Source organism: Helobdella robusta (assembly GCF_000326865.2).
Source record: "Helobdella robusta unplaced genomic scaffold HELROscaffold_6, whole genome shotgun sequence".
Classification (NCBI taxonomy): Eukaryota; Metazoa; Annelida; class Clitellata; order Rhynchobdellida; family Glossiphoniidae; genus Helobdella; species Helobdella robusta.
Window position 1 is genome coordinate 3,536,686 of NW_008705330.1, and position 24,097 is coordinate 3,560,782.

Genomic DNA, 24,097 nt, shown 5'->3' on the forward strand with positions numbered 1-24,097 from the left:
AAAAATGTCAAATATTAAAAGTTTTTTATTTAGCCTTAATAAACTTCATCAAGATGATAAAAGTCTCGTTAGAAAAATTGAGAAACTCAACTACAAGTTGAATAATGCCGAAAACGCAGTGATCTTTATAAATAAATAAATATAAATATATATATATATATATATATATTAATATATGCGGCCCTCCAAACATAAAATAGTTTCCAGTGCAGCCTTCACAGCAAAAAGTTTGCCCACCCCTTCTTTAAAGGATAGTTAAGGCCGATGGCATACACGTTTCTCACCCATTTCCAAAATCCTTTTCTATCTTCGACCAATTTTATTAAATTCAACGTTCCCACTCTAGCCCAAACCATCCATTCATTTTTTGCAGGTTCTTGTTTTCCAGTTTCTCTTTCTCATTATCACAGTTTTAATTAGCGCCATTCACTCTGCATTTTGCAAACTAATCTTAAAGTATTGTCTGCCTACTGACCCGTACGACTCTTTTGTTTTCTGATCTGGTTTTATATGACTTCGTTGCTCAATTTCTGTCAACAACTGATATCAAAAATCTTTCTATAGCGCTTCTTTTCAAACGTTTCTAAATTACTTTCTTACAATATCTTCTTTATTGTACAAGTTTCGTTTGCGTTCAGATTTCTATTATTTTCAATTTATTTCGATAGTTACTCCAAACCCTAATTTTTTTAACGATGCAAACATACTTTGTAATTATTTTTGTCAATTTCATTTTCAATTGTTACTGTTGCATATATTTTTAAAATAACGATTTGCTTTAAAAAAATTTATTCTGAAACTCTTCTTGCAGTAAAAGTTTGAATCAACTGTCAGCTATTCTTGAGAAGTGTAAAAGGTTAGTGCATTGTTGGGCGTTATATGTTTTTTTGCTTATCATAATATATCCATAATAATTAGGTAACATTTTACTTGTGTGGGCTCTGATCAAATGATGAATCTTTTCATTGATGTTTGAAATCATAAAGCTACGTTCGAATACCCACATATGAAATGTTTCTTTCTTGCAATTTTTGGCGTTGAACAAATGCATTAGAATTAAACACTCGTTGCATAAAACTTTGAACTTGGTTTGACTCAATTCATAAATTTGTTTTTGCTTAGTTGGAGAGCAGGAAGATTAAGCTTAGATGCTTTAAGATATATAACTGTGATGAAGATTTACAAACGACATTGACAATGAGAGGAGCTAATGTGTGAAACATTCTTTTGAGCAGGTTGAACCCGGGTCAGTACATCCTATCTCACAATGCATCTGCCAACATCATCAAAATAAAGAAGAATGTTCTAACTCAAGAGTTGGTGTTTAAAATTGTTTATAGAATTGTTTATCTAATTTTGTAAACGTTTTCTTACAATTATTGGTTAACATAAATAGGCGCACCTACAATTAAAAATTAAAACGAAGAGTGGAACGTGCAAACATTATTACAATCCTCACAACAACCACCGCAGGGGAACCTACAATTTGCACAAAGCTTATCACGACACTCAGCACCGCAACACTATGAAGCCACAGGATGTGGTCGATAAACATTGGCTGTCCGTAACTGCAAATGTGCAAAGTTGCAAACAATCCAACAAGATACCATACACTTTCGATATCAGAGGTATGTTTAACATAATATTTCCTTTATTTAATGTCACCCAGACTGTAAGCCGAAACATTTGCTGAGGACAGTTATGGTAATAATGCGTAATGCCTATTAAATATTGATGACACCACAACAACCCGGTATAAATACTGCTTGTGCGAATCTCTATGATTATGTGCGTCAAATGCGTGATGCATGGCCTCCATGTATATGGAATTAATCGTTAAAAATGTGCGTCAAAGATGTATAACCAATTCATGTTTGTTTGTATATTATTCTTGTCATTTGTTCATTTATCTGTTTAACCTTGTTTCGCATTTGCTTGCAGAGAAAACAAAGCCAAACAGGAAAAAAAAGAAAAAGAGTCAGAGGAAGACCTCACGACGATGATTTTGATTTCACCGACATTTGTTTACAGCTTAGTATTAATTACAATTGTTGTTTAAAGATTGTATGAATTTTATAATTAGTGGCTGTTAGACTTTGTTTTAAAAGTTGACAGAATTTTTCAACTTTATTTCAGCATAATAATGTTAGGTATAGTTAAGAAAATTTCGGAATTTCTTTATTCGGAGATAAATTTGTTAATTTTTGTTTAAACATTGAGTTATCAAGTGATTTGATTGCGTATACAATCTTTATAAAGTATATTATTATATACGTTGTCGGTTGCATATGTTTTTGTGTGATACTCCTGGCCATATGTATTATATTTGCCGAAATAGTCGAATTGCGCAGTATAATCATTATCTTGATTGTTTGTTATCTGTGCTATATTTGTTATCTCTGGATTATAAATTTTTTTGTATATAAGCCATGTGAATAGCGGGGTTTTATAGCGAAGTTGTAGGTGTGAATTATGTAGTTTTACGATCTGTATCGTTGGCGATCGTGCGTAAATCTCCGATTGGTGATTAGTTTAGTGTTTCTATTACTGTTGGCGTTCGAATAAGCGTTTAAACAAATTTGCGTTTGAAGCAGTTGTGTTCTTCCATCAGAAATCTTGAACCTACGGAATAGCAATAACTTGACGATGGTGCATGGTACAACACTGGTGTTGGAAATAGAGATCTTTAAACTTATAACACTGGTGTCAGAAGTGACGATCGTTGAAGTTTATAACAATATATAAAATTCTCTATTATGCTCCTTACTCACCTGTCAGCATGCAAATTATTTCAGCTAAAATTAATTTACATGAGCTTGAAATACTGCCGGGTGGCATTCGTTGAAATTGACACGATCAAAATTGATATTGTCGGATCGCAAATCCTAAAGATTAAAACTAACGATCTAAAAATAAATAAAAACGCCACAAACTAAAGAAGTGATTCGTGGGGGCTATATAAGAAAAAAACTGCAATCATATTCTGATAAGTATTTGAGCTGCTGATGAGTCCAATCTGTCCAAACGAATACTATTCTTTTCTTCTTTTCACTCCTACGCACTACTCTTCCTGGTTTGGCGTTCTCGTACATTAGCGCCACAATACGAAACATTGACAGATTTACGCACAGGCACTGGCCTGGGGTGGCAAGTTTAGAAAACTAATGATTTAAAATTGCTCAAGTTAAATAATTTAAATAAACAGTCCTGGTTATGACATTAAACTGACCCTCACTGCCTTGTGAGTGATGTTGGATCATCAAAGGCTAGGCCCACTGCTTATAACTGTGGTTGCGTAAGGAAGGGCGTCCTGTGTAAAAATTAGCCAAATAAATTACTTATGATGACAGAAGTGACAATGGCCCTCATCGAGGGGTATTTCGGTTTCATCATTGGTAGCCAAACGGCAACCCCCGATCTCAGGGAAAATGTCGTCTAAACGTGTGTTGTTGTTAAATAATTTACTACATAATAAACCTATAATAATAAAGCATTCTTTTTTACTTTCTCCTTCTCTCTCTTTCTCCTCTCTTTCTGTATATCTCTCCCTATGTGTACTGATTCGAAACCTTTCTTCGAATGATGTGGTCGGACAAGAATTGAAAATAAAATTGAGAGTGACAGTGTAGATGTTTAAACGGCAGAGAAAAAATTGACGATGTAAGCAGTATTTCTATCAAAAGTCAGTAATTCAATCTTTGCACAGAAAAAGAAACCGTTTTAAGTGGAAAATCGATAAAAAGATCGTCAAAGGTCGCCAGCTTACTTTTGGCCACGCTACCACAAATTTGGCTAATTTTTTTAGACATCCCGTTCCTGAAATATAACGATTATTATTTATTATTCCACTTTTACTGTGTTCATTATGTAGAAATATTTATTATAAAATTTTAGACATTTAACATATCAATAGCGTTTTATTAGATATAGGATAAAGACATTGTCTGTACTTATATTATATTAGTGAGTTTAATTTTAATAAATCGTTGGCAAATTTAAACGAGATCAATTTAAACTTTATAGTCAGTTCTGTGAGAAGTAAATCTAATATACAAACGAAAAGCAATCCGTTTTTAGAAAATATTAATATCATTATAGAGTATATTTACATTATAATTTACATGACGCTGCTGTCTGGAAAACAAAAAAATACTGCATTCACCATTAACTCAGTCATGAAATAAGTCGTGACCATCATGAGCCATCTGATGATGAAAACCCGGCCGTTTGGAAGGAAGTGCCATTTCTTTTGAGCATAGGAACCCCAACCCCGTAAGATATCCATTTGTAAATTAGAAAGTTCAGTACGTCGATGTCTGATTGGTCGTCAACTAAGAGTGATATTACATTGTCTGGACCATCAAATCTTTTAAACTTAAAAAAAATGTTATCCGTACTTAATCAATTACATTGTATATGTTAGGGAGATACTTCATTCACACACATGCTATCTTGCAAACAATAGGTAAATTCGTTTTAAACGTTAAAATTTAACTTTACCTTCGTTTCGTCGTCTTCGCTATTTATAAAACGTGACCAAAAGTATTTGGGGTGACTGAAGAGATCATTGAATGATTGGTAAATAAATAGATGTCTACCCTCATCATCCTTTGTATCATAAGGACGAACTCCGGCCAGGGCCAGACAGGATGCTAGCCCCACATCTAGAGATACTAATTTGTTTTGTGGACACTTATTCAAATTCAATAAAAAAGTTAGAGTGTTAATTGCTTTCAAATTCAAGGCAATCCCTGAGTCGAGCACATTATAAGAACCCTTGTTGCCTCTCATGTAGACCGGATGGCCTAGGTAATATGGTTTAGATGTTTCCAACACAGATACAAGATATCTGAAGTTCTCTGTTATAAAGAAGGTATTTTGTTTGTTGAAAATGTACCAGCCATATCTGGAATGTGGAAGTAACATGAGACAGTACTGAGAGTTGGAAGTTACTTCATAAAGATGTTGAAATAAATCAATTGACAATTTTGCGTTCATCATTTTTTTAAAGAGAAAATTTTAAATGTTTTGAGAAGTTTTTACGCTAAAATTTAAATGGATGCTTGAATAAAAAGTGCAATTGATGAACTAACTTTTGAGAAGCAGAATGAATGATTTCAAGGATGGGTCTCATGATCCTCCAACTGATAGCCTCTACAAAGCTCAATTTGACATGCTCAGATAAATTCGTTAATTTAATCTCGGAGTCTGGAGAACCAACATAGAACATTTTGTTGCATCTACCAGACAGTGATTCATTGTTAGAATTAATGTAATTCTCAAATTGACGACTTGGTAAAAATGTGAAACACGCCACCTGTATTTCTTTTTCCAAAAATTTCTTTTCTGAAATAGTCTGGAAAATACCAGAAAATGTTAATGCAGATAATTTAAGATTTGAATTTTTTAAATGTTCTTATATTAAATAATCATAGCTATTTGCCCAACTACACTTTATAAATATAAAGTAATGTAATTAAATTATTTTCACATTATCATCTGCATGTGCGATTGAGATTTTAGAATTTTGGACTCATGTAGTGCACTTTTGCAGATCATATGGGAACAGATTGAAAAATCATGTCCTGGAATGTGCAAACCTAGTTGCACAATATTAATTTTTCTAACTTACTATTGATAAAGGCAACATCTACAAATATCATTTATGTTTATGAGATTTCATGTTGGAAATAAAGTTATCAATTAACAATTACCCATGAAAAGTGAACCCCAAATTTTTTGTTTTTACAGATAAATAACTTTATAACCGCAAATTTTATAGAAAGCAAAAAAACGAATATTGACTTAAAAAATTTTCAAATGATTGAAAATTTTTCATATAAGAAAGTTTTTTAAAGCAGATTAAAATCTAATTTTAAATTTTAGTTCATGCAACTATAAACATCCTAACATTTTCATTATAAAACCTATAATCCTGGTTGAGCTGAACATTTTTCTTTATTAACCATTTGTTGTATGCATTTTTATGATTTCTGAACACCGTTTCCAATGGTTGAATTTCTTCTTGGCCATCCAACACAAAAATCTTTGTCACATGTACAAGTATTCCAAATGCAATTGATGTCAACAGTTTCAGATTAGTTATTTGTTTAGTTAATAACCAAGCAGTTGCAGGCATGACGTTGACCTTTCTGTCACTAATTTACTTCACTATTTTATTTGTATTTTAATATCTTATTTCAGCCTTTGATTAAGTTCTATTTATAAAGTTGATTAACTAGCACATTAAAACACTATTAACAATAAGTAATATCTACTGACTTTGTTTAAAATTATTTTGAAATTATATAAGTCATGACATAAATATATTTATATAAATTATTTATATTTATATAAATTATAAAGACATAAACTAAAATAAACTATAATATAAAATTGCAATAATTTAAAAAATATATATTATGATATAATATATATTATAATTATATATTATTTTATTTTATCATATAGAATATAGATACAAATAACATTGTATGAAATTGTACAATAATTATAATTTTTATTTTATTAAGAATTTTTATGATGCTACTAAGCACAATTTTTCAAAAGTAAATTCATTTTTAATTTGTTTATTTCATAAAAGAGAGTAATTTACTTGAAAATAATAAATTAGTTGACACACTGGTTTGCCACAAAATATTAATAAACAAATACTTGAAAGATGAACTATCGCAACACAACCCCCTCGTGTTTACTTTTCAAATATGGATATATCAACAAATCGTTGGCAAATCACACGGAATGGAGCGCAACAAAATTTTTATTTAAATTTTGTGTATTTAAATTTGTATTTAAATGTGTATTTAAATTATTTGTATTATTAGTATTAAATTAAATTATTTGTGTTAAAAAATGTATTTAAATGTATATTTAAATTTACACTTTGTGTAAATTTTTAAGTAATTTGTAACTGTAATTTAATGTTTTTACACAAAATTAGACGTGTGGTTTTTCTATATATAAATGATAAAAACCGTTAAAAAAAGATGGTACTTTGGTTAGTTAACGGTTTTTGCTAAGATGTAAAACGTTTTAACGCTACGCTAAGTTGAAAATTGTTTAATTAAAACTTAAAAGCTATAAAAATAATATTTATGCGTACAAGTTTAAGCAACACCACCAAAAACATTATCTGAAATTGTCTATTCTCACTCTTTTCTTTCAAATCTTTAATTTTTTTTCATTCTGCAAAGAAAAATTTATTTTAAATGCCTGCTTTTCTTACTTACTTTTTTAAGCATTTCGATCAGTCTTCTAATAATAAACTAGCATTTTGTTATCTACCTACTTGTTAAATTAACCTTACATTTTAAGGAAACTCTTGATTTGAGCAAGTTGGCTCTTGAATACCAACGTGTTACGTTCAAAAGGTACCTACCCTTATTTCTTTATTACTAAAATAAGAGAACGTTATAACCATGGATATCTATGGTAATAATTACCTTGCCGAGTGTGGAGATTTAACGTTTCGCTGTACATTGGTTTGAGATAGGCAACGGCAGCAGCGACCAAGGGGAGAAAGAGGAGATAGTGTTTTCAACTTGAAATATATGTCATTTCTGAGAGAGCCTTCGAGAACTTTTTCATTAACAGCGCTTTTAAAGTAAACAATTAGTATAATAATAATAGTAATAAATAAGGTGTATGTATATATATATATATATATATTTTATAGGATAAAGTTCGCTTAATTGTGACAAACGCATGAACGTTCTAAAACATTATTCAACAATTATTTTTTTACAAATGAAACGCGGTCCAGAGATAAACTGAATGAAACGAAAATCAACGTTAAATTAAGTAACAGCAGAGATAACTGAGTGAATGAGTGACAATATATCGTTGCACTATAACGTCCATTATATTTGAAATTGATTGCTAAGTACCATAGTTTGAAGCAATTAAAAAAACTAAGAATTATTATAATTTTTGAAACAACAGGACAATTGCAATGAGAATAAGATGAGAATTCTATATCATTCGTCATCAGCTAATCATATAATTTAATTGTAACTTCAATAAACCACACACAACATTTAAATAATTCATCGTTATACAAATAAAAAACTTAAAATAACTCAAAAAGTGCAAATTTAATTTAGTAATGAAATAACATAGCCACTTAAAACCATTTGTATGCACGCAAAGCTGATCACAGCCACGAATAATTTGAAGTATAGTAGGGTTCACATTCTGTAAATATCAGATCTCTAAAAGAAAGGAATAACGATCTTCATACATTCTCTCTGTAGATTTTTTCTACTATTTGCACTGAGACAATATCCATTCATGCAAACGGCTCGGTCCAAGAAGCACAAAATAAATAACAGATTATTACATTCTTACGGTAGTTCAGCAAGAATGATTTTATTATGTTAACACGAGTCATGGTCTTTAATTTAGCTACTTGGAATGCTATGGAATATAAATAATCACTGAAACACACAAATATATATATATATTAATGTGATATTTTGCTGAATAAAAGATTGTTTCAATTCAATATATATATATATATATATATATATATATATATATATATATATATATATATATATATATGTTGGTGTGATCGTATGTTGGTGTATATATATATATATTTATATGAATGCTGGTGAATTAATGCAGTAATTTATGAAATCTACCGATTTTCTACCGTTGGATAGTTTTTTTATTACATTTCTCAATATTTCGAACCAAATTCATTCTCGAGTGTAGGTAGTTATAAGACCTATTTCGATTTTTCAATCATCTTCAGCACTTGTTGCAGTTTATATAGAGAGTTTCTCTTGAAGATGATCGAAAAATCAAAATAAGTCCTATACCCTCGAGAATGAATTGGAAAACTGTATATTATTCAAACGTTTATAAAATAAATAATGACGACAAGAATTTGGTTAGAAATATTGAGATATATAATAAAAAAAACTATCCAACGCTAAAAATTCGGTAAATTTCATTAATTACTGTATATATATATATTCTTCATTTTGATATATATATATATATACATATATATATATATATATGTATATATATGTATATATATATATATATATATATGTTTGAAGCGTTTTATGTATATATATATAACCATAGGTCAACGTGATGAATAAACGTTAGTTAATTGTGATGTAATTGTTCAGGATGATAATGTTGTCAAAGAAGAATGGAGAACAATTCATTTTTGTCTAAGAGATAATTAATGTGATTGTTATGCTTCCATGAAAGAAATATACTTAAGTTGCACGTTGAATGTTAATATGGAATAACTGAAAAACAGTCATGGCGTCAATGCTGTGATGAGGTCACAGTTTCTATCACACCAACATTTACAGAGACATATACATCAAGATACATCTGGATATATTTTTTTTTACTTCAGGTGATACGTTTAAATAAATTGAAAAAAGATAACAATGAACGAATCTGAACAAATTAAAAAACCGCGTCAGCAACTTAGGATCAGTTCAGTAAAACCTACAGAAGTTACTCTACGCTGTTTTGTAGTTTTGTTTGTATGTTTGTTTGTTTGTATGTATGTATATATGTATGTCTGCAAATATGTATGTATGTATGTTTGCATGTTCGTCTTTGTAACTATCTGTCAAATAGTTAAACCAACCAATAGTTAAAACATGGGAAGATGAACACTCTGCCATGTATTAGTAATAATAAATATTCAATGTTTATTTAAATTTATTTTTATTTATTTATTTAAATATACACATGAGGTTAAGTTGTCGAAAAAGTAAATAATAAAATGGTACGTACACACGATAGTTTAATTATTATTATTATTATTATTACGACACATGGAGAATAATCTTGCTACTGATAAGAACAATTTTAGATACCACACTAATAAATGTTGATACCACACTAACGAATGCCACATGCGTCTACACGAAGAGAAGAACCAGAGAAAGATAACTTGTAACAAATGAAAACATTGGCACAATATATAAACCTGTACAAAGCGGTGAGATTTTAAATGAAAAAAATAAGTAAAAAAAATGAAACAACTCATCTGCACTGACATGTGAAATGATATCACATTATACATAATAAGAGATTTGTAGCGAGCTGATCTAGACTTACTGTATAACATTACAATAAAAGTTTATTTGATTTTCAATGCGTTGATTCGTTGAAATAACTAGAAAATAATCGTGGCCCATGATAAATGATTACAAATCAACAAACGAATAATGCATATGCTGAAGACGAAATAAAAGAATTTAAGATGTACAAAAGAAATTATAACGCAACACATGGAACAGAGAAGTAACACGATGGTAACATGAACAAGTAACATAATAAACGAAAATTATGATTATAATTTGTAGTCACAAATCTTCAATACAAACAATCAAATTAATTGTACAATCACAAATGAGACCTTGATTACATGAAAGAATGTCAGCATTTACACACGATACCTCACGTAATGAGGTGCTAATGTAACAAGAAGTAATGGATAGCACTAACATAAGACGAGGCAATTGAGATGGTGTTAGGCGAGTATTAGATTAGGTTAACTAAGTAACTGAGTCTGCGTGTAGGTAGGCCTCCTATAACTAATTGTTAATTAATTAATTGCTGATTTGTATAAACAAAATTTACATGGAGATTTTACAATAAAACAATAATAATAATACTAATAATAATATTTGCCTCTTAAAGAGAAACAAATGGTTCGGTGTCATGTTAAACTTATTGTGATCTGAGGCTAACTGTGATGAAGTGCAGTTCACAAGTGGTGCACGTCGTGTGTGCGATCTTATGCATGAGGTGATGAACGTTTATCATCACCACGATCATTTACTTACAACAACGTGATGATGACAATCTGATGCATGTTCGATGCATCAACGTCCCGAAATGGTGAGATGACGATCGAATGTTAAGCGTATAATCGTCAGTAGCAGCAGCAGTAGTAGATTAATGAAACACTCAAATCCACAAAGACGCCACAAATCACAAATGTCGGCTGATGACATCATCTATAGACCTGCACCACAAGCACACACATGTATATATATAACCCAGGAAATGTTTGTATACGTATTTGTATGTATATATAACCCAGGCAATACATTGAGTCATATTATATTGACCTAACCCCATGATCATGACCACTCATCATCATCATCATCACATTGGCATCATCGTAATCATCACCGCACGAACAGTAAGCATTACAATCATCGAATCCATCCTCACCAACCCATTATTATCTTCAAAACCAGGCGATGTGACGCTAAGAGTGAGTGGAATGAGTGAGTAAGTACGTAAGTGAATAAGGTGATGCTGAAATATCATCATACATCGGTGGACGCACACTCGATGATGAGGGAATGGATGTCCTTGAAGGTCGGCCTCTCGTCAGCCTGCCACCTCCAGGCCATCTTCATCACCTTGTACATCTCCTCCGGGCATCCATCGGGTCGATCCATCCTGTTGCCCTCCTCCAGCCAGGCCAGTACGTCATTCAAGGACTGTTTGTTTGTTCGTTCGTTCGTTCGTTTGTACGAGCCAGTGATGAATGAGCATGTCATGACGTGTGTGTGTTGTATGATGATGATGATGATGAAGTGTGTGTATGTATGGTGATGTGTGTGTGTGTGTTACATACTGATGTGTGTGTGTGTGTGTGTATGGTGATGTATGTGTATGGTGATGTGTGTGTTACATACTGATGTGTGTGTGTGTGTGTGTGTGTGTGTGTGTGTGTGTGTGTGTGTGTGTGTGTGTTATAATGCGATGATAAGGGGAGGAAGATAGGGTGATAAAGTGGGGATGCGACGGTAATGATGAGAATAATTTTTTGGTGATCACCGATCGTACGATGATGCAAATAATGATGGAACAAATAAAACAGCAGAAGGGAAAAATTTTCTAGTTAGAAAAAAAATTCACAAACGACTGCAAAAGGGTGAAAAAGATGCGCCATTAATCGCCATGGTGATTTATGGAGCAGTGGTTGTGATGTCAGAGCAGCAGATAAGAATCAGCAAGTCATGTTTCAGTAATTAGGGTGTTAGACAAACAGATATTTTGAATGTATACATAAAAACAACTGTAACAAAATTAAAAAATGAAACTAGAAACATTCCAACCAGCTGCTCCTAAACAATCCACATTAAAATTTAGCAGATGGAAAAAAAGTGATGAAAATCAATCGACCAATCAATCAAACACCCAACCAATCAATCCTAACCCTAACCAATCAACCAATGAAAACAAAATGACTAACAATTCTGGGGTATGGCACCCTTCCAAACGTGTAGATCTCCCAGAGCAGCACTCCGAAGCTCCACACGTCAGACTTGCATGTGAATTTCTTTCAAATTATTTCAGTCAATTAATAATTCTCAAAAATGAAACAAATGCAAGAGTACATACAACCGGCCAAAGCATTAAATACTCATGAAACATAATTCAGGGTCACATATCAAATAACAATTAAGAAACAGTAAACATACGGGCAAACAAACATACAAACGAACATACAAACAAACAAACAAACATTATGTTTGAGTGCCTCAGGTGCAGTCCACTTGACAGGTATCTTACAGCCGGCCGTCTTCATCATCACATCATTCACTGCCAATCCAAAATCCGACACCTACCGTGCCAATAGACAATCAAGCAAGCAGGTAAGCAATGATTGAAGCTTAAAATCGTAACACGTTATTCGACATTGAACATGAAATCTCACCTTACGACCTGACACACAATTGCATTACAACTCATCAACTATCCAGCCAGAAAATAATATATCTAATAAAGACACATATAAATTATAAATGGCTAGATTTGAAGTTTTGAAAACAACCGGGAGTAATTTACTGCATCAAATTACACACGTTTCACCCAACAGCACGCCAACAACACACACACACACACACACACATACAAATTCAGCCAATGGAAGCCAACGAAAATCTGACCTTAGCAACTCCATTATCATGCAGAAGAACGTTTCTGGCTGCCAGATCTCTATGCACCAGCTTCTTCTCTTCCAAATATTTCATACCAGAGCAAACATCTCTGTTATTAAGATGAACATATATGTGAACATGCATCTATGAACATAAACCCTTGTTAACACATATTTTCAAACATATCTGATGAGTAAACATTTTTCATTATTCCTTCATATCTTTAGAACATTATTCATCCAATTAAAAGATAATTGGGCCGCGACATGGTGTAATGGTTAAGATGCCTGATTCTATGGTTCTGCTGTTGCAGTGGCCAGGATCGAACGCAAATTGATCCCCGCTTATCACATGCAAACATCCATTTGACCATCCATTCGTCCATCCATCCATCTGACCATCCAAGCATCCATCTAACCATCCAAACACAAATGGACCTACCTAGCAAATTTGATCTGATCCGACTGGGTGATGACACTCCTGCCCCTGGTTCTCAGGTAATCGAGCAGACTGCCCCGACCCATGTACTCGGTGACAATGCAGAGTGAGTCGTCGTTGTCGTCCACAATGCCAATCAACTGCACCAAGTTTGTGTGATTCAGCGTTCTGCACGCATTTCAAGTTCAATACTTTGATGGGTTGTCGCTCGTTTATATTTTTGTTTCAGTTTATGTTTTAAGTTAAATTTTAAATGTGAAGAGAAATTTCAAATTAGTTGCCCAAGCAATCAATCAACTCACAGCATCATGGATACTTCTCTCTTGAACAATGATATCAAACTTTTGTCTTTCACAGTTTTCACTGCAACTTCTATGTTCTTGAATGAAGCTTTTTGTACTTCTGTTCATTTATTAAATTCAATATTAAAGTGAAAAATTGCATAAAAAATATCCATAAAGTTTCAAGATGAAGTCAATAGAATTTAAAAAAAAACCAATGCAGTTCAAAGTTGAAGCTCTTAAAATTTGAAATAGAAGATTATGAAATAAATTCATCAAGCACACCTGAGAACTCCCCCTTGCCAATACTTTCTTGAAGAATGAGTGACGATCGTTCGATGTGTAAAAGTTCTTTCTTGGAGGCCACTGGTTGGACCAACTTGCAGCAGAGCCCATCAGCATCTAATGTGTAATGCTGTCAGAACATTTCATTTCAAATTAGTTGAATAACAATTATTCGCTAGCAGCTCTAATGATGTATCATTTATTTTGTTACTTGGATGAGTTCTTCAAAGTTGTCAAAAAAGACTTCTTCATCTATGGTGTAGGGCTTTGGAAGAGTATTGTTTGTTCGGATTCTGTAATGTTCGATGGTGTCGTCACTACAAAGACTGAGAGTGTAGTCTCCAGGGAAATGTGTGCTCTTCCGAATCAGGTAGGTTCCTGGTATTCGACTCCTTAGCATTTCTTGCGTTTCATCTCGTGATGCATCAGGCATGTATCCACTTATGAAATAGTTTTCAAGAAGTTTCATTACATAAAATTATTGGAATAAACAAAATTTATATTTATACCAATGAAAACATTTTTAAAAACAAATTCGCTTGAAAATAACTTGAAAAAAATTATTGAATATTTTAGTAACCACCCATTATAAGTCACTTAACATGACATGTTTGAACTGCCTTTTTCATTTTCCTAATTGCTAATCAATGGAATGATTATAAATGTAACAACATTTTAATTCTACCAAACTCTGTTTGTGGATTAATATTATATAAAAACTGAAAAAACTTCAATTTATTCTATTGACTAATTCTTATACTTAAAAGTGTGCACATAATATTTATAAAAAAATTTAAAATATTTTTATTCAGAAAAAATATAATAATAATAATATTATAATAATATAATAATAAAATTATAATATAAATATACATACATAAGAAAGTCATCACACAGACACATATTATAGTTGACATTAATAATGATTATTTAACTTTTTTTGAATTCAATTATGTATAATTATATTATATATCCTATTCTATTTCTAACCAACCAGGCTGAGCAAGAAAAATAATCCTTAATGTTAATTTAATGTTAATGATTAATTGAAGAATTTAATCAAATAAATAAGATCTGATTATTCTATTTTAAAATTTAATATCTAATTAATTTAAAAAATGTGTAAAAAAATGAAACTATGTAAAAAGCATAATTTGTTGGCCTGTTTTATTTTGCATTATTTATTTAACAATATTAAATTTAACAGTTTAATTAACTTATACTTAATTCTCAAACTTTCTTAAACTTTCTTTTGATTTGATTAATTAATTATTAAAGTTTAATTTTAAAAACCTTTCAAAATAAAATCCAAGTTTAAGAAGTTTTTTAACTATTGTAAAAAATTTAATATTTAAATTTTAAATATTAAATTTTTTAATTATGCTTTAAATTTTAAAACATAATTAAATAAACTTTAATTATATATTTAATTTGTTAAATTATAAATTTAATTTAATTAATACATAATAATATTAAATTAAACTTTAATTATTAAAGTTTAATTTTAATTTAAATTTTTAAATTTAATTAAATTTTACAAAAATAAATAAAAATTGAAGAAAAACTCACGGAAGGTTTTTCAAACTCATCGTTTGCAAATTAATTTTAAAAAGAAGAAAAAAAAAGTAAAATGAATTTTAAAATTATTAACAATAAGCGTAAATCGAATAATTAACTTAACGCATTTTGGAAAAGTTCAAAACCAGGAAGTTTACATGCAGTTTAAAAAGCCATCGAATCGATGACAGATTGTAGGGACGGTACGAAAGATGGCAAGTCGGTAAAGTAAGATTGTAGGGACGGTAATAAGAACAGCAAACAGTCGGTTAAATTAGATTTCAGTGTGTGCGCGGCGCGTACTTGTCCCGTTTTTTGCGCAACCAATAGTGAAATACTGAAATAGCAATTTAATAACAATTTAAAAATTTGAAGCACACAAAAACATACATGAATGCACAGCACAATTCTTTCATGTTTCTAACACAAAGACATCAATAAAACCAACTTTTTTCAACTTCATTGCAAAATTAGTGATGATTGTAATTCGAACAAAATACATCAAAAAAATTGTTCATACCAATTATCTATTTAATTTAATTTCGCTGCGATATTTCTGATGAGTATGATTCTGACAAAACACATAAAAAAAATTTCTCAGGCCGACATTTCAATTATTTTAATTGCGATATAAATGATAATTATGATTTTACTGAAACAGCAAAGAAAAATACGTCAGTGGCTCAGGTACTTTAACAAAAAATGTGTTCAAGGTTAATGCGTTTTAACAAATTGTGTCTTAATCCTGCTGCCAGATTGAAATCCTGGAATCCCTATTTTCTCACATCATCAGTCATCAGTCCTTCTGACGGAGACTGGTTTTTTGAGAAGTTAACAGACTTCGAATTTTAGTGTCCATTTACAGAGAGAATCGACGAAACTGGTATGAGATCGATCCCCAAGTTGAAGAACCCGGTAAACACTGTTTAGAATGGCAAAGAAGTCTATTCCGAAGCTCGTATAGTCATCTGGAAGAGGGAAAGATGGCGATGCCCCAACATCAGTGAGCATCAGAGAAATCTTAGAAAACCCCTATGTGGGCTTTTAACAGCAAAAAGCAAAAAAGAAAAAATCTTCAACAAGGAGATGTGTTATTCATGCAAGCCATCTGACGTCCTCTTTTAAAATCTCGAAAAGCTTCATACACAGCCTCGAGTGAAAGGGTTTAACCGCAAGAAAGAGGCATGCTAAAAAATAAAAGCTGCATTCAAAACGGAGCTACAGCCTATGGAGTTTAAAACATGAATGTTAGACGACCATTTTATTTGCAAGGATATTGTTAATGGTTTGTTAATAGTGTAAAATCAAACATCATTGACAATAATCATTGTTTTTTATTGTTAAATTGATAAGTGATTTTATGATAAAATTATGTTAAATGCTAATAACGTTTTTTATATTCATTACACTTAACTTTTTGTCCTGCTTTTGAATATCCAAATGTTATGGTAGGTATGTCTTACAACAAAAGTGTTTTAAAAGTTTTATTACGAAATTTGAATGACTTCAGCTCAACAGACTTATTTTTTATTTGACAAACTTTTTGTTTTAACATGGATCAGTAAATTAAAAGTTTGCATCTGTCATCTCATCGGGCTCGAAAACAAAGTGAAGCATAAAACTCAATTCGTGTGCATGTTGTTGATGGGAGTTGTTTGCGCCCTGTTTGCTTGTCGGTTCTTATCTTTCCCTCGTTAAGTGTTAAAAAAGGCCGATGTACTGGGAATTTGGTGACTGTGGCTGAAAACTTGTTTAATTTCAAGCAGAACATACGGATTTATAAAAACATTAATAAATTTTACAAATTTTTTTGTCTAATTTTTTTGAGTTTATTCTAGCTATGCTTTTAGTTTTTTTTTCATAGAATTTATACCTACCGCTAAATGTTTATGCGCTGGTTTAGTTAATATGCAACAGCTGGATATTTAAGTGAAAGAAGTGAACAAAAAATGAGTGCAGGTAGAAGTTGGTGGTTAAATAAAATGTGGGAGTTGGAAATTATAGGATGTGTTTGTGTAGGCGAGTTGTAATTCGTAATATATTTTATGTTTTGGTGACCTATTTTCTTTCCATCCGAAATGCACTTTTTTTTATGAAAGACGTCATTTTATGTTATGATCCGATAGAAATACATTGATTTCTAATTTACTAATTTTCTTTCCTAAGTAAAATTTACATATAATTTGTGATATTATTTACAGATAAAACAATAATAAAATAAACTATGATAATAAAATTGTTTGTTAAAGTTGGAGTTTGTTTGTCATTTAATCTGATCTAGATAATTTTCTGACAATTATCACAAGATGGCAATGGAAAACTTAAACACTGAAAATTTTTTTCTTACAAAGTTTTTTAATTAATTTTGTTTTCAATTCGCAAATATAATTGTTTAATAATTTGTGTTTATGTGTATATTGTGGGATATATCATGCAGACTCTAAAATGGTACTCAAAAATTACCAAACCTTTCATGGAAAACCTAAAGGTTACAAAAATCTAATTGTAATTATTTGTAATTAATTTGGTTTTTGTTATAAAACAAAGATCTAATTTTTAGTATTTATTTGACATTATAAGCAAACGATTCATCAGAGTTATTGGTATCGCAAATAATTTCTAAACATTTGTTGTAAATTTGTCAAATGATTTTGTTTGACATAATAATACAGATGAATGCATTGAATAACAAAAACATGAATACTGTTCAGATGATGGGCATGTCGAAATGATAAAGTTGATGATGTTGAAATGATGATGATGGTGATTTTTAAATGATGAAGATGATGATGTGGAAATGATGAAGATGATGATGTTGAAATAATGATGATGATGATGTTGACATGATGAAGATGGTGATGTTAAAATCATGCAGATGATTAAAAATTTGCTGTCTACCTCGCCAGGAAACGTACTCAAGGTCGATATTGTATTGTATTGTATTGCGTTTTTCATAAGTTGACATCAGATAAATCATTCAATTATAATATATGTAGACGCGGTATAAACAATTCAAATGTTGTCGTAAATCACTTAATTTTTCAAGAAATCATTTATGCATATAGAATGCACACTCATTCTTGCTTATGTAAAACGCTGGCGCGTACGCACACACACATATGCACACACACACACACACTCAGGCAGAAAAGCGAACTCAAAAAAGTACACAATCACATAAACATGCACACGTGAATAAATTAATTTGACATCATACAACTCCAATAAAATATTTGGATCCTCTCATACAGGATGATTCCTCGTGTTTGTAGAGGTAACTCTTGAGAGCGAATGCCTTGTTGCACCTGGAACACACGTAAGGTTTCTCGGTGGAGTGCGTCTGTATGTGGGCTCTCAAGTTCGACTTGTCTGCAAAGGTCTTGGAACACTGGGTACATCTGTCAGGCGTTAATAGATATAACATTGTGTTTGTATGTGTGCCTGTGCATGCGATAGCTCAACCTAAAAAATTGGCTAATTTTGGTTAACTTCGGTTCAGTGCGCGATTAAATATGAAAAACTAAGTCATTTGAAAATCTTAAAAATACCGGGCGTTTCGGAGTTTTTTAAACTCTTTATTACATTTTCAATGTTTTACAGCATGTTCAATATTTCAATACTTTGCCTAACAGTCACGTGCTGTAAAACATTTTTTCCTATCGATTTTGATTGAGCTTGGATTGAAAAATTGTCATAAAATTAAAAGTAAAATAGTTAAATTTTGGAATTATTATGGCGCCAGTTTCAACCCAACATAATATTTTTTCAAAATGTCGTTTTTAATAATTAGAGGCAATTTTATCTAATATAACCAAACCATAATATTATATAGAGCGTTATATACTTTAGTTGTGTTTTAAATATGTACGATGTACAAGTACATACATAAATTGTATAGTTTTTTGTTGGCGAATTATATTCTTGTACTTGAAGTTTATTTTTTAGGAATTTTCATTTCTTGATTATAAAATATTTCAAAACATGTCTGGTGGTTTTTATTCATTCAACAAAAATTATTCAGTTTTATTTATTGTCTGTATATACTTAGGTAAAAAAGAACCATCTTATTTATCATTAGTTGAACCGATAATATCACGCTTCGATGCCCTGTATAAAACAACTCCGCTATTAAATTGGTGCGCTGTTTGATAACATTCGTAAGAAACCAATTTCAACGCTATCACACCATGACGACTGTTTGACATTTGTTTCAGCATCAATATTTTCTACAGAAATTATACAAATTGCAAAATTATAAATACAAGAAACGAAAAAAAAGATACTGGACGGATGGGATATGATATCAATAGATCATCAGTTTTGTGGAATATGAAAAATAAAAGCAGCTGACAATTTGTATGAAAAATTATTAGCTGCGATTAATATAGAAACATTAAATAATTAAATATTTTTAAGTGAATCTGAATATTAATCTATTACCATTATTTACTGAAATAATTTTCCACCCATTTATTTATTTTTGTTTGCGTTTGTTCTTGGTGCCAGGAGATTGTGGTATCGAAGTTTATTACTAAAATATGGCGCTACATCAATTAATTCTTTTTAAAATGCTGAAAGAAATATTTCAAAAGAAAAGCGGACTAATAAATAACTTTTCTTCTTTTCGGCATAAAAATTGACAGACTAGTCAGTATGAAGATGTTTATTGTTCCAGTAGTTATATTGACATCATCGCTTCAAATCGAGTTGCATGTGACTGCATGTGAAATTTATGGCACGTTCCTCTCTAACTTCGGCTGTTTTTTATCTTTTTTATTTTTTCTTGGTTTGTACATCTTTCGACGCATTGTTTATCTACCGTTAATTAGAAAACTAATTCATGTTATTTTTTTGGTTAGTATTTTTCAATATTCCGAACAACACCAATTTTGAAATAACATCAATTAATATTGGCAATTCAGTGGCAAAGCAAGAAATTTGCCGTGAGTGAGATTTTATTTGTTAAAAAATGTTGACGACCTTTGTTTTGGCTATGACACGATGTTACATATTTCAACAATTTTTTTTTACAAAGTTTAACTTATTTTATTGTTGTCGGTGGGCTGAATTAGTTTTCAGTCCATATTTTTACAAATTTGTATAAAGAATTTGTTCAATTTTGTTACTTTCACTTGGACTTTTTTTATTATTTAATAACAAATGAAGTGGCGCAAAAAATAGTTCATTCATCTCATTTGCGATAATAAACGAGTTAAAGAAAAAAAGGGAGATTTTTTTTTATAAACCACTCTCACATATATAAATTAATATTAATATTTATGTTATTTTTGAAACTCGGTTTTGGGTATTAAAACACCTAAAACTGCCAGTTGTCGGCTGTACATGTTTGAATTGGGTTTAAATGTGAACATCTCAAATCAAAATCATATTTTTTAAAAAGATGAGCAAATTCATCGGACAAGTGATCAATGAAGAACGAAAAGATTGAAGAAACGAAAGAAGAATGAACGACTCGGATCCTGAAAACAAACCTGAATGGTTTTTCTCCGGTGTGTGTCCTGAGGTGTCCCTGGAGTAGCCAGGGCCTGCTGAACTTCTTGCCACAGTGGCTGCAGACACATCCCTGGTTGTGGGTCCTCACGTGCATGTTGTACGCTGGAACCGATACGTATGTTTTGTCGCAGTGAGGACATTTCCGTGTGACGTTTTGTTCGCTAGATGGCAGAGAGTTCTGCTGCTTATGACTTTGACGATGGCGCGCCAGGTTGCTCGATGTGCTGTACCGTTTGCCACACTCGGGGCACACGTGCGTGTCGAAGTGCTGGTTGGATTGGTAGAAGGCCAGAGAGGTCTTGTTGCTCTGGTTAAGGTTATTCATGTGGTTGGTGTTGGTGTTTTCAGTTTGGTTATCATTATTGTCGAGATTGTGGTTTGTTCTGCCGGTGAAAGTGTTGCTGTTTTTCTTATCGAACTCGTTGAGGAAACATTTTGTAGGCCGATCAACGTGAGTGGTGTTGTTCAGAGGGAAGGATGGTGACCGTGGCAACCTGGCACTTGAAATGAGAGGAGGGAAAAGATGGTTCTGATGGAGCCTCGAGTCAACGTGATATGAATGGAGAAAATAAAATGGCTGGTTGACATTTAAGTTGTTCCATTCTTTAAACTGTTGTTGGATATTTGAACAAAGCAGAGGAAATTTTAAATAAGGTGATAGGGATGAAACTGCACTGTTGTTGAAAAGAGGTGGAGAAACATTTCGGACGATGACATCACCACAATTGGGCTGTTTCAATTGGTTGACCATTGTTGTAGTCACGTGATTCGACTTAGAAGTTGATGCATTCTTGAATGGAGAATGAAACGAATTTGAATATTTTGTTTGATGTATTTTACCAGAAAATAGGACGTTGATGACATCATTGGGCACGTACTGCGGTGTGTCCATTGTATCCATTGGGGCTCTCTCTAAATGAAAACCCCCCAAATCTGCACTTCGTGTGGTGTATGACTGTTCAGACAATTTCGGGCTTTCAAAATCTGATAGTGAAATTAAAAAATTACAAAAAATTAAAATAAAATAATGTTAATGTTTCAACAACAGTGTGAACATGAAATTTGAAACAATCCATCGTAAGGTACACGAAGCATGGGATCTCAAAAGTACATCACTAAGGACCCATGCCACGACATCCACCTTGTTTATTTATCTTTCTATTAGGCTCATGAAATTTTAACCCATGTCAGTAAAAGGAGTTGTGTGACATTCCGTCCGTCAAATGGACGAACGAACGAACAAAAGAACGAACAAATAAATGAGTGAATGAATGGATGGATTGATGGATGGATGGATGGATGAATGAATGAATGAATGAATGAATGAATGAATGAATGAATGAATGAATGAATGAATGAATGAATGAATGAATGAATGAATGAATGAACGCTGATATGCGCAATGTTATTAGCACTATTGGTATTACACATGCCTACAGGTGCATTGAACAAACACACACGCACACGCACACACATACATATATTTATAAATATTTATTTATATCTATATAACCGGAAGTATAGCTTACAACTTGGTCATTGAGATGTTAAGAAAATGATTAGATGGTATTTAAGAGTTTTAACTAAGTGAGCATGCAATATTTATTTAATATTAATTATATTTTGTTTTCTGTTTGCATGAAGACTGAATGTGATGATGATTAGTCGCGGGTTTGCACTTCACTACGTTCAAGCCTATATACAACAATATTTGCACTGCTCATAAAACTGGAAATAAATAAAAACGCGTTCATCTCCTAACCAAAACGTATTAATTGGTTTATTTAACTGTTCGTTCGTTCGTTCGTTTGTTTGTTTGTTCGTTCGTTTGTTTGCCAGTGGCAGAATGTAAAAATTTCAATCACTAGACAATCACCATAAAAATATTTTCCATGTTTTTACATCGGTCGCAAAGAAGGCAGTGTGTGTGTGTGCGTGTGCGTGCGTGTGTGTGTATGTTGTTGTTGAAGAATTCTTTTTTGGAGCAGTTGTTTTTTTAACAGTTGTCTGATGACCCGATCTGCCGCTGCTCATTTGCATGAAGTTCTGTCAAGTTTGGTGCCTTCCATGTTTTCTCATTCTATGATATCTTGTTTTTATACACGTACACACACACACACACACCAAACACACTAACACACACACAATTACACATATATGCACACACACACATACACAGTAACACACACACATACACTAACACACACACATACACACACACACACACACATAATCACACCAACATGCACACTCACACATACACAAACACACACACACATATAAGTACGGTGTGAAAAGGAAAACTGATAACTATCATATTTGTAACTGATACCTTGATTAATCACAACATAGATGATAATAACAACAGCAATAATAATATAAATAACAATAATAATAAAAACAGTAATAATTAGAATAATAATTAAGTATCTAAAAATCAGTCTTTAAAACCAAGCCCATTCTGTCAGGAAAAAGCCGCTAGAATATTTCAGCTTTGATCCAAATTGGTTCCATTTTGGGTTTAATAATAACAATAATAATAATAATGAAAATGAAAATCAGAACAAACCAGATGTATACTTTCATCGTGTAATCGTTCATTGTTGTTTAGGAATATTTTATTATTATAAATTCTATTTTATTATCACAGTAATAAATAAATCTCTTTCAAATATTATTCATTCTTTCATTCATTCCTTTATCTATTTCTCTATCTGCCTGTCCATCCATCCATCCATCCATTCATCCATCCGTCCGTCCGTCCATCCGTCCGTCCGTTTATCCATCCATCTATCCATCCATCCATCCATCCATCCATCGACGTCTGTGCCCGAATAAAATACCTGATAGATATGGAAATAATTATAAACAACAATTTTTATTATTAATATTATTAGATCGGTATTAATGGTAATTGATATATATCTAATATATATGTATCAATATATAAATATATAATATATTTATATATATATACATATAATATAAGAATAATATCTATCCATTCATGCATCCCACCATACAATCCACACGTCGCATTTTGAATCCGTCTAT

At 31.7% G+C, this 24,097-nt stretch overlaps 4 protein-coding genes across 4 annotated transcripts in view; 1 reads left to right on the plus strand and 3 right to left on the minus strand.

Annotated features, from left to right (window-relative positions):
• HELRODRAFT_189400 (hypothetical protein) overlaps nt 1–3,439 on the plus strand; it is a gene marked incomplete at both ends in the record, with an annotated part of 7,956 nt that extends 4,517 nt beyond the window's left edge. The window contains 3 exons of the mRNA XM_009029282.1: nt 812–856; nt 1,474–1,628; nt 3,351–3,439. Of these exons, the coding sequence (XP_009027530.1) occupies nt 812–856; nt 1,474–1,628; nt 3,351–3,439 (289 nt within the window). The remainder of the gene's footprint in view (nt 1–811; nt 857–1,473; nt 1,629–3,350) is intronic.
• Nucleotides 3,440–4,194: 755 nt separating this feature from the next.
• On the minus strand, nt 4,195–6,139 carry HELRODRAFT_164315 (hypothetical protein; the record flags this gene model as incomplete). The annotated part of the gene is made up of 4 exons (XM_009029283.1): nt 4,195–4,374; nt 4,501–4,906; nt 5,094–5,356; nt 5,912–6,139. 4 exons carry the CDS (start codon nt 6,137–6,139, stop codon nt 4,195–4,197), a joined length of 1,077 nt encoding a protein of 358 aa, XP_009027531.1.
• A 5,206-nt stretch (nt 6,140–11,345) lies between these two features.
• Nucleotides 11,346–13,576, minus strand: HELRODRAFT_68803 (hypothetical protein; the record flags this gene model as incomplete). The annotated part of the gene is made up of 5 exons (XM_009028957.1): nt 11,346–11,522; nt 12,281–12,367; nt 12,554–12,652; nt 12,978–13,077; nt 13,410–13,576. Coding segments are annotated over 5 exons (630 nt in total), but the record flags the coding sequence as incomplete, so codon positions are not given.
• Nucleotides 13,577–18,740: 5,164 nt separating this feature from the next.
• HELRODRAFT_68814 (hypothetical protein) lies at nt 18,741–21,368 on the minus strand (the record flags this gene model as incomplete). Its single annotated transcript, XM_009028960.1, has 2 exons — nt 18,741–18,927; nt 21,022–21,368. The coding sequence occupies 2 exons, from the start codon at nt 21,366–21,368 to the stop codon at nt 18,741–18,743; spliced, it is 534 nt and encodes a 177-aa protein (XP_009027208.1).
• Nucleotides 21,369–24,097: the final 2,729 nt, after the last annotated feature.